Source organism: Rattus rattus, chromosome 4, assembly GCF_011064425.1.
Source record: "Rattus rattus isolate New Zealand chromosome 4, Rrattus_CSIRO_v1, whole genome shotgun sequence".
NCBI classification, from domain to species: Eukaryota; Metazoa; Chordata; class Mammalia; order Rodentia; family Muridae; genus Rattus; species Rattus rattus.
Window position 1 is genome coordinate 153,520,155 of NC_046157.1, and position 15,474 is coordinate 153,535,628.

General features: G+C 42.5%; 1 protein-coding gene across 1 annotated transcript in view; it reads right to left on the reverse strand.

Annotated features, from left to right (window-relative positions):
* Window positions 1–2,605: 2,605 nt before the first annotated feature.
* Window positions 2,606–15,474, reverse strand: part of Dock10 (dedicator of cytokinesis 10) — a 249,623-nt gene continuing 236,754 nt past the window's right edge. The window contains exons 53-57 of the mRNA XM_032901452.1: window positions 12,789–12,999; window positions 10,707–10,897; window positions 7,145–7,245; window positions 6,836–6,974; window positions 2,606–3,367 (exon numbers count right to left, since the gene is read on the reverse strand). Of these exons, the coding sequence (XP_032757343.1) occupies window positions 3,245–3,367; window positions 6,836–6,974; window positions 7,145–7,245; window positions 10,707–10,897; window positions 12,789–12,999 (765 nt within the window). The 3' untranslated portion in view covers window positions 2,606–3,244. The remainder of the gene's footprint in view (window positions 3,368–6,835; window positions 6,975–7,144; window positions 7,246–10,706; window positions 10,898–12,788; window positions 13,000–15,474) is intronic.

Here is a 15,474-nt window from a genome sequence, read left to right on the forward strand (position 1 = left end):
GAAATGCGTGCTGTGAGGTTCAGACAATGCACATGTGTTTCTAAGGTAACTGCTGTCAGAGTTGAAGGAGTGTGCTAATTTCTTTATAGTCTTGGAACTTTGCACTTTGAAACGAGGATGAAGAGAGAGGCAGCCCGGGGTGGGCTGATGAGTGAGTAGAAATGGAGCCAGGACTAACATTCTGTGTGTAGGATATACGTACTTACTCTGTACTGGGTGTCTGGGCCCCATTTTCAGGATTTTTTTCCTTATCTGCAGAACTGGGGATTTCTCTACTAGTTTTAAAAATCTGAGTTTATTTTGAGGAATTGACTTAAGGCCAGTTTATGTAGAGATAAAAAGAATAAAAAAAATAAGATTTAATGTCTTGGTAATTCAAAACAGGTTATCGCTTTCTGATGCACCATCCCTTGCAAGGCTTTGGGGTAGTAAATGTCAGGGAACTCGATGCAGTCCCACACCTAACTGTAAGAATCATGTGGTCCCAGTACTGGATGGTAACCTTACCATTGTCTGTCTCAGAGGCCTAACAAGGCTCAGAAACATGTATCAAAAATAAATGTATTTTGCTTGTTTTGGAAGTGTATACTACCTCTCTGTAATTAGATGCAAAACATTTGCCTGTCCTGTGGTCTGCTTAAGCATGAGTTCCAGTTAGGACACACCACACACACACACACACACACACACACATGACCTAATTGATACCAGTTGATTGGAGCCTGGCGATGACAGAAGCAATCCAGAAAACACATGTGTAAGGCTTAACTTTATCTCTTATTTTAAATTCCATGTCTTGATGTCTTGTGGGAGATATGAATCCAACATGGATCCAAATGTCCTGGTTTTCAACAGACAATGGGAAACTAGAATTCTTTCTAAATGCACTAGACACGGATGAGCTGATATGTAGTTGAAAATGTACTATGTGGAGATAAGACATGTATGTTGGATTTAGCCACCTACCTGCTTATTTGACATGTGCAGTATAACGAAGGGACTGGAATGGTACAGAGCTCATTTCAGCATTGTTTGGGGAAGAGGTGTTGGTCTTGCGAGAGTATTTAAAGTTCTTCTATAAACCAAATCTGGAGAAAAGCACAGTAAAATCATTTGTCCGACTAATAGTTGTGATGCAAAGACAGGATGGCATTAGCCTAGGTTGGAAGGGTCTCTGATGCCTGTTTCCTTACACATTCTTGGAAGGTTCATTTTCAGATAGACGTGGTAATCTGTTGCCAAGAGTTTCTTTAGAATATGGTGGTTAGGTGGTTGGGAAGTGCATGAGGGCTCAGACCTGGTAGGCAAGACCAAGTCTAGGGAGCCCATCAACCATACAATCTTCCTGGATGTCTTGAGCAGTAATACTATCTCAGGCAGCTTAACAATTTAAGTGGAGGAAATTAAAAGGCAGGCACAAGAGAACAGGAACCAGATTAGTGTGGGGTGCAACTTTTGGAACCAGAGTTCAGCTCAACACTGGGCAATTTCAGGTGGTAAGCTGGATTAGAGAATAGAACTTAGATACGTCTTGAGAAGTCTGAGTTCTCACTCAAAATATCATTTGTCACTTTTGGGTTCATGACATCTGGAGTTTCTCTCTAATGCTCATCTTTTCTCCTTGTGCTGATACTGGCTAATAAAGCCAGGGTAGCGAAAGGTTGACTGAGCCCAACTAAAGTCACTTTCTTTGAGCCTAGAGTTGCTGGTGAGGGTGATTCTATGCTGCCCTTCAATACCTTGCCTTCTGTAGCAGGAGGCAGGTCAGTTGATGCCACCATCACGGATGTTGGATGGGGATGTAGAAATTGTATGACATGTGTCAGTCTTTCTCAAACTTCATTGATCATCATTCACAGCTTCAGTAAGACAGACAACACTCATGAGAACAAACGAATACTGCTACAACTACAATTAATCCTGAGTCTCAGGACCGTAACTCTCAAGACCGTGTTTCTCTCTGACCCAATATGAGCTGTGGTGTTATGTGGGGTATGCGTATGTCTGACTCAATGTGGTTACCTGGAGACTAGGCATATTTTTGGCTTTTCAGCCTCTACCTAAACTGATTTTGGTCAGCGGCTTATATTTCCTATTTCAGTGGTTACAGCAAATCACAGGTCCTTGCTATTCCCCTAAGAGATAGTAAAGTACAATCCCACCACAAGTTTGTGGAGCGAGGAAATAGAAGATGTGTAGATGGCCATGACAGCCATCAAGATTCTGATTTGTACTGACCCTAAGTCATTCTAATATCCTCTCTTTGGAAATCCTCAGTGTGTTTAATTCATCCTTAGAGGATCCTCCAAGTTGAGGCTCAGGTCCCTCTTTGGCTTTCAGTAAGGCATTAAAAAGCACAGTGTACGGACGGTTCAATAGCGAGTCAAGAAACCGCTCACCGAGGCAACTTGCCCACCTCTCAGGTGCTTAGGCTGTGCCCTCACTTGCTAAGTAGCTGCGGATGACCTTAAATTTCTCACCCTCCCATCCCCACCTCCTGTGTGGGATGTTGCCACTGTGTCTGGTTCATTAGGTGCTGACGGTTGGACATAGGCATTTGTGCGAGCCAGGCGAGTGCCCTACCAACTGGGCTCCCCAAAGGAAATCAAGTGCAAAGTAACTGTGTTTTTATTCATATTAACAACAGCAAAATACTTTTATAATTTCACATCCCATTGCTCTTAAAAGCACATATATTACAAATGAGGGAAGTCCACAAACTTTAGAGATTAGTATTTATCAACATTTTTTACACATACACAAATACTTTAATATAACATTTGAAATGTTACCCATATAATTTTAGTACTTTCATAAGTATCAACTAAAAACTTTCTTTGAAATGTGATAAAAACCATATATTTTACAATCTTCTATTTACATCGGAAATAGGCTTAAATGTTACAAAAAACATTCACTTTGACCTTTAAAATGCGTTTACGGGGACCTGGGACTGAGGAAATTCTACCCAAGAGCAAACTCAGTTTGCTGTTGAGCTTGCACGTTCGTTGGAATTTCAGAACAAACGTGCAGTGTGGCTGGATCAATACTACTCAAAGGAAACCAAGGGATCATAGAAAATGTGCAAATTCAGAGGCTGGCAAAATTCTCAAGCTAGCGAGGTAAACAAGATTAACACTGTAAAAACGTCAAATAAATTAAATCTATCTTTTTCTTCCCCGAGATTAGCTGCAAAAATTTCAAGAGTTCTCTGAGAGGTGCATCCGATGCCCCAGAGCTCCTCTCAAACTTCAGCACTGGATGAGACGGAGACCACAGGTACAACCGCAGTGGTCCCTTTGCTAGTTACATGTGTGGTGTAGGGTCGCTCCAGTCCGCACTTTGCTGGGTCTTCCCTGCCCGTAATCTTAAAGCAAGACAGATACAACACATGCACATTAAATAAGTAGAGATCAAATTTCATAGCCTCACACACAGAATTCAAATCCAGAACAGTGACTCATTCCCAATGGGGCGTTAGTAAGTTTGGAAAATATCCTAGTCAAAGTAGTTCTGAAGAGTATTTTCTTCAAAGCCCATATGCTGGTTGCTATGGGGATGTTCAAAGTAGCTTCACTATACTCTTTGACTGTCAGGGTATGAATTCATAAATGTTTAAGTGGTTACAAATGTATTTGATTAATTCCAGTACCTCATTCTATTCTAAAAATTTATCATTTATATTGCTAACATCTACCTTAAAAGGGAAAACTCACTAGAATGTTTGCATGAATGGGAGTATAAACAAATCAATCTGACTTACCTGCAAATAATATCAATATGTCTGCATGACACTTTGTCAGCTATAACAAAGTAACAGTATGGAAACAGTAGCCAAAGCCCTACAGAAACTGCCTCTTAGTGTCCCATGCTTGCCTTACACCCATCTCGGGTCAGGGTCACAAGATCCTGCATAAGTAACTTGGCTCTTCATGTGGTTAAAGTATATCGGCGTCTGACAGCAAGACGCGCTCGCATCTCACTTTCCTGGCACCAGAACAGAATGGCTCCGCTCCCGCCTCTGTGTTTTAAGTTGGATGCTCATGGCCACAGCTGACTCGATCCTGCTGCCACCCTCGCTCAGTTGAAACATGGTCCAAAAGAGCATCTTATGTTTATGCCTCATTTGCATGCTTGTATGAGTTCCGTTGGCCCGAGCCAAGGGAAGGTCTTCATGGGGTTTGGCTTGGGGATGTTTATGAAACAGTGTGAGATTCTGGCTGCCTATTAAAGGAAGGAGTGCCTGTCACTACCAATTCAAAGTACTTGTTTTCCACATCTCCATTTCTCACACCAGCACTACTCTGTTTTGGTTCTGTTTCCTCTTCTTTTCCTTTTTTTTTTAAAATGTGTGAGTGCATGTATGTGCATGCATGCATACATGACACGTTGTGCATGTGGGAGCTGGAAGACAGCCTGTGGGAGTCAGTTCCTCTTTCTACCATGTGAGTCCCAGTGGTTGAACCCAGGTCATTGGGCTTGGGGCAAGAGACTTCAACCAGTGAAGCAGTTCACTGGCCTGGACGGCTATTATCATTCCTTTTTTCTTTTTGAGAAAGGATCTCACGTCCCACACTGGTCTCAAACTTGCTGTACAGCCAATTATCATCCTGAACTTCTCCTGTTCTCCCGTATTCGCAAGTGCTGAGATCACAGGCATGTGTTACCCGTTTCCTCTTATTGCGAGTGTTTTCCCCTAAAACATGTTTTTTTTTTCTTGGCCCTGTGGGGGTATGTAGGGCATAATTAATTTTGTGTTTCTGTTTCTATGTCAGTTGGTTCAAACTAGTCCTGATTTTCAAAGCTCTGCTGGTCAGTTCTGTCAGCACTTAGTTATCTGTGCACCTGCTTTATGCACGCTCACGTTCAGACAAAGGAAAATAGTCACCTATGTGACGAGGCCCCATTACATGCTCAAGACCATCTGGAAAATCCCCTTTCTCTACAACAGATATATTTCTTTTACTGAATAAGGAGACTGGTGAAATCCATCAGGTTTTTCTCTTTGATTCGTTTCCAGGAAGCAGAGAATCAACTTTTCCTTCTCTTTTTAAAGGTTTTCTTTACAACCCCCCCTTCCCCATTTTGTGTTTCTCTCCTCAACACTTAGCCTTTGTGTTTTTCTTTCATATTTTGAGGTATCATGAACACCTTTTGGTTCTTTATTTTTTAAAAATCTTTCTATTTTTACATTAAGTTTAGGAAGTGAAGGAGCGCGAGTGTTCTTTCTGAAAGCTAAACTGTCAACAGGACATGTCGTCATGTGTCAATGAAGACTTCACAAGCTGAGCCACCCAAGCTGACTGGGGCACAGGACTAGTGATGCGCAGAGATGGGTGGACAGAGGCTGCAGGACAGGACAGACATACGAAGAGAAAAACATACCACTTTTGCTCACAGTACTGAGGGAAATGCTAGACACAGAGGAGCAGAAGCTGTATAGACATGGACCACGACAGAGCTGCCAGGAAAAAAAGAGAAAAATATTTGGCCAGACAGTTCAAGGCCAGGCATGATTTCCAGTGTGAGACAAGTGTGGTTTCTCTGCTTCTATATTCATTCTCCTCATTTTAAGCCCAGATTTCATAATGTCTCCCATGTGTGCTCCACCAGGGTGTTTAATTCCCACCACCTCTCAGAAATCCCCAGTTAACATGATCTGTGCTGGGAGTCCTACCTATGGAGATTTATTCTTTCCATCATAAGTCAACTTACCATTCCCTCCTCCTTGAGCTACTGTAGAGTGTTAAAAGGAGTGGGCAGAAGAAGATAGGGAAGAAGGCACTTGTCCTGCATGTGCTCAGAGTAACAGTTTTAACATTTGCCTTGCTCTGTGGTGATGCTGCTAGGTCACTGGGTGGTGGGGAGGAGAGGGAACCGATATGAAACCAGCAATATCACATTACTGGGAAGGCTACAAGTCACCACCCAAGGTGGAGTGTGAGGGTTTATGGGTAAGCAGGCTATGGAAATTCACTTGGTGTTCAACTGATTGGCTTTAGCGCCTTCAAATACTGACATTATAATGGCCACAATTCATGCAGTCATACAGAATATGGTGGATACATGCCCAGGATCATGAATTGGTTATGGAGTAGAGTTTGTTATATATCATATATTATGTTATCAAATTATTTGTCTGTTTGTCTGTCTATCTATCTATCTATCTATCTATCTATCTATCTAATCTATTATCTATCATCTCTCTAGTCTACTAGCTATTTATCTATCAATATCTATTATCTCATCTACTAGCTGTTATCTACCAATTTCTCTCTCTCTCTCTCTCCCTCCCTCCCTCCCTCCCCCCACTCCATCTATCCATCCACCTTTCTATCTTTTTTTCCTTTTCTCCTAATTGTGGACCTCTGCTTGTGGTCCAGCTTCTGCTAAGGACATCTCAAGGTAAAAGACCCACGGGAAATCCTGAGGGTCACTCTGAGCATGGTATAGAAGCCCCTAGTGACAAATATGTGAAATGCCACCCCATGTCTTAGGTATTGAGTTCCTCAGGGACTGATGGATTGGCAGTAGGCCTTAATGGGGGGGGGGGATTCCCACCTTGTACTCCTCAGTGTCTAGCCAGGCCTTCAAATTCTAGAGAGTCAACACTCTGTATGGCTTGAGTAAATTCCTGTAAAATTGTGGAGAGCATTTTGGTTCTCATATTCTCTTTCTATAAGTGTTTCTGTGCTTTGGGCCAAGAGCTATTACACACAAGGAGAGAGACTCAACCTCACAGTGTTGATGTCATGAACAATGACTTGTGCACTAAGGAAAGACTCTACAGTCCCTCTAACAATAGCCAGGAACTGTCACACCAGGGGAAGCTTACCTGCTCATTCATGATGGCAGAAAGTTCCCCGAGCATGTCCTTATAATGGGACCTCAGTTCTTCCTGATATTCCAGCTGGTCCTCCTTGATGAGGCGCTCATTCACATCAAGAGCTTGCCCACACGCGTCTGCAAATTGCCTTTAACCACAACAGTAAGCAAATTAAAAGCCAGTCACAGGGAGAGGCACTGAGTTCAGTGTTTCTTTGTCTCAAGCTAGGTAGATAGACTGCCTGCCTCCTTGAATGGCATTCATGTCTTTCTGTATGAGGTAGTTAAAAGAGGAACATTCCAACAAAGAGAATCTTACCTGAATATTTCCTTCAGTAGCTTTACTTGGTTGTCAGGATACTTCTTTGCATTAGTTTCTTCAAGAAAGGCTCGAGCATAAGCCATTGGCCCAGCATTGACCTATGGGGAGAAGAGATTTGACTGAGGCTGGTTCCTCTCCTTTATGGATCATTTCCATGGGAAGGGAAAGGTCAGTTTTCTGACCAATCACGTGGTATGCTGGCACCCTCCCAACACATCCACTTTGTATCTTTGCTAAAACTGCTGTTTTTCTAAGGGTCAGTAAGCCACTAATTAGGTACACCATAGAGTTTGGCCTTCCCTGTTCCCCTTGCTAAATTCAGTCATGTGTCACGATGCTGTGACTTCCTCCGCACCTCCAAAGGAAGAGGGTGACTAGTGAGACTTAGAATATAAAATATACCTTGTAAGCCCCAGAAAGGCGGAGAGCCTCACGAGATGCCTCCCCGAGGTTGTGCATAAGCAACACTTGCAAGGAAGAAAGAGATGCTCACCCGGGGAGCAGACTGCCTGCCAGTTGAGCAGAGAGCTCCAGGGACTTGGTGTATGTGACTTGATACCTATGCTGGGGATGTCTGAGTCATAATGCTCCCGTGAGTAACTCCTCATGCACACTCCAGTAAGCGATCCAAAGAACCTTATTGGTTTGCCAAGCTGGACTTTGATATGGTCACTACTAGCTTTATCATTGGTTCCCTGTCTGGGATGAGCAGACATTTGAACACATATCCCCAGGAAATGTCATAGAACACAGCCCCTCTGCCTCCCGTTGCCTTCACATACTGCTCGAGTGCCCTTCTATAAAACTTGGAAAATGAGGCTCCTTTCCCTTAAGTACTTTCCCTGAAGTTTTGTATTTTTTAACACATAGTGTTTGATTTTTTCTTCCATTAGCACTAAAATAACACATAATTGTTATGAAAAGACATTCTATAGAGGTAGTGCTGTGTGCACTGCCCTGGTAGTCTATGTTTCTCCATGTACCACTTGAAAGCCTTGCTAAGATCTGGGCCAAGGAAGTGTTTATCAGAGTTGCTGAATGAATGCACGACCAAGCTGCTTGCTTGCTTACTTACTTACTTACTTACTTACTTTATTTATTTATTTATTTATTTATTTATTTATTTATTTATTTATATTTTATTTTATTTTTGCAGTGCTGGAGGCTGAGCCCTGGACCTTGTCTATGATATGTATGTGCTCTACCAATGAGATACCATCCCCTGACTCCAGGTTTTATAGCTTCTATTCACATGCTCATGATTGAAGGTTCATTTTCTTAGTATATAATTTTAAATGGGTTGGGTTTTTTGATGACTTTAATATTTCAAATTGAGAATCATTTAAAAAGGGTCTTAGGCTTGCACTTCTGCTTTGATTTAGACTTTCTGTCGAGGATTTATTTATGAGAAGGCAGCCTACAGAGGGCAGCACCATTCTCTAGGCAGGGGTTCTTGACATATGTAGAGGGGAGAAATCAAGCTGAGTAAGCAAGCGAGTGAGCATGTGTGGATTTGTTTCTGCTCTTGACTGTAGGTGTGGCGTGACTAGCTGTGTGAAGCTTCTGCCTTGACTTCTCACAATGGCGGACTATCACTGGAATTGTAAGCTGGAACAAGCCCTGTCTTCCTGAGGTATTTTATAATACCTTGCCAATATCAACATTAATTAATATTAATTATCAATTACTAATTATAAATGTAACAACTCATAATTAGTACTTTAATATTAATAAAACAGCAGCAGAGAGGAAACCATGACAGAATGGGAGCTAATGTGTCCAAGTCAGATGCCCTTGGACACTGAGCTTTTCAGTGCAGTGGCATAGTCACTGATGCTACTCGATGCCCTTGGTTCTCCAGGCTCACCCTCCACCTAACTCTGTGCCCAGGGCTGCAGACTTGTCTTGCCTTAATGCTTTGAATGTATATTTATTTCTGTCTTTTGAGTCAACCAGTGGGGACTTTGGGAGGGCATGCACATGAGCGCCAACATCAGTGATTCTTCCTTTGGAGGAAAGGGACTGGGTATAGTGTTACAGGTCAAACACTGCAGGGAAAGGTATTGCTATAGATCTGATTTCATCTATGACTTTATAGTTCCTTCTTTTTCTTTAATCATTTTAAAAGTTTGCTTTTGACATGTTTATTACGTACATTTATTATTTATTTATTTATATTATTTAGCCTATAGGGGTGGATGTTTAGTTGACTGTGACAAGTGCCTCTACCAGTCACTGAAGCCACCAGCTTTCCTCAGTGGTTCCCACACGTTTGGAAGCTTCATTTCATTCTCCCTGTCATCTGCTGTCCATTCTCTAGCCACTGTCAGAGCTCACACAGGCCACAAGCACTAATGCACAATTTTTAACTATTAAACATTCTTTTTTAAAAAAATACTTTGTAACGAATAAGATTTTTTACAACAGGTCTGTGTAGAGTGCAAAATTTATTAATTGGTTAATTTATTTTTTGGGGGGGTATATGATATGGGAGGGTTAGGGAGAAGAGATTTTCTTGAAGCCAAATTTAGTATGTCTCTGGCTGTTTTAAAATTTTATGATGGTTTAAATCATTTATATAATGAATTTTAGTCATCTCCACACATCCTACCCCTACCACATCTATCTTTCTCTCCCATTGGAGTTTTTTTCCCTTGAGGCTCCCTCCTACTACTTTTTTAAAATTTAGATTTAAAATGTTATTCCTGGAGAATTTTAGACATAATTACACTGTATTATCATCATGCCCATACCCCCAACTTCTCCTGAGTCTCCCCACTCTCTCTGGAATTAATGATCTCCTCTATATTCATTATTGTTTTGTTTTGTACACACACACATACACACACACACACACACCTTCTCCAGCCCCCCAACAACCTCCTGAACCTGACTAGTCTTACGCATGTGTATACTTGGACTTGGGGCTGACTATCTGGGCCTGGGCGACCTACCACAGTGTTTTTCGACTAGAAGTGTGGGGTCTTATGATGATCCTTTCTTTTATCCACGTTGGCATTAATCTAATTAATTAATCTAATGCTAAAGATGCAGATAAAAGCCTTAGATGGTTAATGTTGTGAACTGACAGAATACAATATTATTTAGAAAGTCAATTTCTGGGCATGTCTGTGAGGGGATTTTCAAGATTAGTTTAACTGGGATGGGGGGGACACACTGTAAATGTGGGTAGCAGTATTCCATGCCTGGTTAGAAGTGAGTTCGACACCATTCATCTCTCTTTTGTTTCCTGACTTGGAGCACACTGTGACCAGCCATTTCATGTTCCTGCCAGCATACCTTCCTTACCTTGATTGATGGTACTTGTAAATGGTGACCCAGAACAAGTCCTCCCTCCCTTAAGTCGTTTATTCTCAGGTATTTGGAAATATTTGTTCACAGGAATGAGGAAAGTGACTAATACAGACAGCAACACCAATAGTCAAAATGTTTCTTATATACACTAAAGTATAAAGATTATATAAAATAGATTTCCAGAGCATTTTATAGCAAGTTTCTCTGGCTGTGTGAGTCTGAGTTCAGGGCGATGCTTACTGACCTTCACACTGACACTGCCCTGGAGTTTGAGCTGAAGTCTGATCATGTCCACCTCCTCTGTCGTGCACAGCTGATTAAGCTCAGAGACCTTCTTGGACATCTCATCGATTGCCACTTCGATAGGATTCAGTTCTGTGCTTGACTGGCTGATGACCTGGATCCTCTTCTTCACGTAGGGGAACAAGTGGCTTGCTACAGGCAAAGGGCACACAAAGAGATTTAAAGGAGGCAAAGAAAAGTCCCAGGTTCCCCTGAAGGTCTTCAGGATTTCCTATTGTTTCCCAGAACATATCACATTCTGTCTGTGTGGTGTCCGTGGATGTGAGTTATTTTTAGCCGAGGGGGTCATCCTGTCTTACCTTTCTTAGTTTGATTTCTAGCTACTTCTCCTTGTGTCCATTTTTACCTTCACTAGTTCACATCAACCTTCTCGGGGCTGTGTTAACCCTGAGAGGATTACAGAGTGCCCTGAAACTGACCACTGTAATAAGATCCTCATGAACCTCCATGGGCTGGTTTGTGGTGGGCACATGTGTAGCAGAGAACTTCCTTGTGTGGCCTCAGTGGGAGAAGATGCACTTAATCCTATGGAAACTTGATGCCCCAGGGAAGAGGGATGCTGGTGGGGGTGAGGTGAGGGTGGGTAGATCGGTGAGTGGTGGGGGGACACCCTCTCAGAGGTGGGAAGATGGGGTAAAGAACTTGGGGAGGGGGTACTGGAAAGGGAGGGCAACTTTTGAAATGTAAATAAATAATTTAATAAAAATTTAGAAAAGAATTCTCAATATATAATAGAATATAAGATGCGTCTTAACCACGACCCTCTGGGTCAGCTTTCTGAAGGCGACTTTTCGGACTTTATATGTCAGTGTTATTCTTTGCAATTCAACTCCAAACTGGGCTCTCTCAACACAGCCGAGAGTCTTCTTCCCACAGAGGCTTCACTCATTTCTCTGAGGGCTTTGGCATCCTAAACCATGCCCCTATATTTTAAAACATTTATTTGTTTATGCAGCCTTCCCTGGAAGTTCTTCCTTTACTTGGGTCTTTGTTCTACTCCACTCTGAGTACTGTGAGGGCTCGGTTGTGTTTTATTTACAAGGATTGCCAGGACCCTGAAGCAGCCCAGCCTCTAGTCAGCACCCAGTGTCTGTTGAAAAACAGGAAGGGTGACTACCTCACAGAGGAGATGACTAGTTCACATAAGAGATGCAGGGAGTAAGGAATTAGGTATTGCAGGTCAAGGCCTACTTTCATTCAGAGACGAGCTGGAACCCTACAGTGGGTAAAGTTGATCATAGCAAAGCTGCTACCTCAGAAGCAGGTAACAGAGGGTTCATGGAGAAGAGGAGAGAGTTTAGTGATGGTGTCTTTATCATAGCATGATGCTATGATAATTGTGAATATCTCAGCTCAAGGGAGAGGATGTCAAACTAATTCTATTGATAGTCTCTTCTCAAAGGTCCCCTCCCCCCATTTTACTGTCATTTTGCCATGGAATATGGCTATGTAGTCCAGGTTTGCTTTGAACTTAGGCTCCTTTCCACTACTGGAATTAGAGGCACTCACCACCACAGTTGGCTAAGAGGCTTCCTCTTAGCAGAACATAAAGAGGGGTGAACCTCCTGTTCCCGCAATCAACTCCAGGGCAACTTATTTTGGAAACTTATCTGCAGGATTAAAGTAATGTCATATGTGTGTACCTATGTACAGGTGCACTTGTGCCTGTGCTCATGTGTGCATGGAGATCAGATATCAACATGAGGGTTGCTCCTCAGAAGTCCACTACCTTGTTTTTGAGGTAGAGTCCTTTTTTGAGATAGTGACTTGGCGCTCCCTGATTAGGTTAAGCTGGCTGGCCAGTGAGTGGGGCAGGGATCTACCTGTCTCTGCCTGCCTAGGGCTGGGGTTATCAATACATGCCTGTATGCCTCACTTTCTTCAGTGGGACCTAGGATGGAACCTGTGTTTTCATGCTTGTATAACAAGCACTTTACTGAGCTGTCTTCCTCGCCCCTGCAGCAACAAATGCCTTACGCTAATCAGCCTGAGGTGAGGAAGGTTTCTTGGTTTCTGCACTTACTGGTCAGGACTGTCCTCCGCTTGCACTGCTCAGCCACGCCACCATGCTTCTTGCCTGACAGAGTGAAGGGCGTTTCAAAGACAAAGCGATTGATGTTGTGGTGCATTTCAAAGTCTGTCTTCCGGTCCTCTATTTCCTTCTCCTCAAAGAATGGTGTGACGTAGGTCACCTGAATGTAGGCATATTTGGGATCCAGATCCTTGGGGTTTACCTGTGTCAACACATTAAGGTTTATAGAACAAGAGTACTGAGCTGCGGGTGATTTATGAGTTCCCTTGCTGCCTCCTGGTGGATAAAAGGCACTTGCGTTCTTCAGACTACAGATTTCCTCAGACCACAGAAGCACCAGTAACTGACAGTGGGTAAGGAGCTGGCTCTGGTAGCACACGGCTAGAGCTAGTTCAGCCCTCTATGCCAGGGCCAGAGTGCCTTGTGAGTCTTTTCAATACAGATGTCTGCCTAGGGCATTGCTTAAACCTTTATTCTATCCCTTCCGTTGTGAGTCACCCTATGCAGAGTGAAAATTTCCTGAAAGTAGAAACAAATATCTTTGTTCCCCTGTGGGGTAGCCATATACCTAGACTGGTGTTCTCAGCTTTGGACTGGTAATATAGAGAGGGAGAGGAAGGCTCCTTGTCTCACTGGCAGATTACCTGACAGCCTATTGAATTATTGCAAATGTTTGTATTTTCGATTTGTGTGTGTGTGTGTGTGTGTGTGTGTGTGTGTGTGTTTGTGTGTGTGTGTGTGTGTCTGTGTATGCATTATTATTCATGGGCACATTTATGGGTGTGCATGCACATATGAAGGCTTGGAAATCATCTTTTTAAATTTTCCACCTGGTACAGTGAAGCAGAGTCTCTTCATCAAACCTGTGCCTCTCAGCTCACCTATGCTAGGTGAGGTTAGTCTTATTTTTCAGTTTACTCTAGGGAATCCTGGGCCCCTGCCTTTGGATGTGAACATTGCCGGTGGGTGGCCCATAGTGGCTTTCTGAGGATGTGAACTCAGATTCTCATACTTGTGTGGTTCGCTTTAACCAGCTTTAAGTATTAGGCCATCTCCCCAGCTCCAAGGTTTTGTAATTGCCATATATCAAATCCTTTATCAGCAATAAGCCATTTTGCCCAAAGCCTTGCCAGCCCTACTTTGGTTCCTTAAAGAAATGGCCTGGAGAGCTCGAGGAGGTCTGAGGAAACATCTCTGGCTTCCCTTGAGCTTGAGGAGGATGATTCTCAGTGTGGTTGTTGAAGACATCTTGAATTTTGGACCTGTTTCCAATTTTCTTGGTCTTTGTATCCATTCACTTCTTATCCAGTTCTAGAGATTTCAGGAGCCTTTCAGATTTGTTCTATAATGCTATTTATATTTACATGGTAAGGCAGGCATAACTGTAATAATTTTACATGTTAAAATAGAGGTTCCGGACAGGTTGCTAATGATCACCAGCTGATATATGGTAGTAGAGAGGAATGAAGACCCACACTGTTCTGATATTAAAACTACCCCTTTTTTCTCCTCTTTGTGTTTACTTTTTTCATCTGTGTGGGTCACTACTATAATAGTTCTGCTGGCTTTAATGAGAAGGCAACCGTATTTTTCAAGCTAGGAATGATGGATATATTTGTAATGACTTATACCCAGACCCATGAATTTTGTGGCAAACTTCCCCCAATATCAACTTTGTAAAAGAAACCAGGAAAGAAAAATGACTTTAATGGCTTAGTAGAACTCGATGCCATTGATCACAAACCAACTTTCCCTTTTGGTCATACTTTTGTCCAATCTGTCTTTCAAAGACCTGCCTTTCTAAACAAAAATGGTCCTTCCTATCAACATGGGTTGGGCTCCTATGAATGTCCATGACCTTCAGCAACACATCTTACTCTGATATTGTCAGCTCAATGATCACCCCCTCTGGGTAGCACTGGCCAAACAATCAGAGTTGCCTACAGGCACCTGTCCTGGGGTTCTCCTAAATTCCTCTATGGTCGTTCTCATGATGCTCCATTGCGTTCTGTTTAATCAACCACTCATAAAAGTTTTCCCACACATATGAACTGAGAGGTCTAGAAGAAGAGATTCTGGGCCCCAAGTCCTAGCTCTGGGTGTGGCATGTAAGTAGATGCTTGCTAGAGGTTGGCTAAAGAATGATAATGTATGAGAAGTTGGGAATAGTCTAATGAGATGATGTGTTGCTTCCTGGAGTCAAGAAGAGCTTCTTTGGATTCTCTCAAATTAATTCTATGTAAAAGCAAGTTGGGTTCTATTAGAGAACAGCTCTCAGCATGGTGGGGCTCACAAAGGCCTCCTGAACTGGGTAAACAGGTAAGTTTCTTGCTTTTCCTCCAACTCCACTTCTGAACTCAGCTACTTCAACATTTCAACTGCTATTCAAAAGCAAATTAATTATGGAAAAAGTAGAAGAGTTGCTAAGTTGTTTCTAAAAATTATATAATGATTACTCAAGTAAAAAATTTATAATCGTGCTGGAGAGATGACCCAGTGGTTAACAGGGCTTACTGCTCCTAGACCGGGTTAGTAGCACCCACAAGGTGGTTTACAATCACCAGTAATTCCGGTGTCCTGAGGATCCAATGCCCTCTCCTGACCTCTGTGAACACATGCACAGACATGGTATTCATAAACTCATGTAGACATGGACGTAAAAATAAAATCCAAAAAC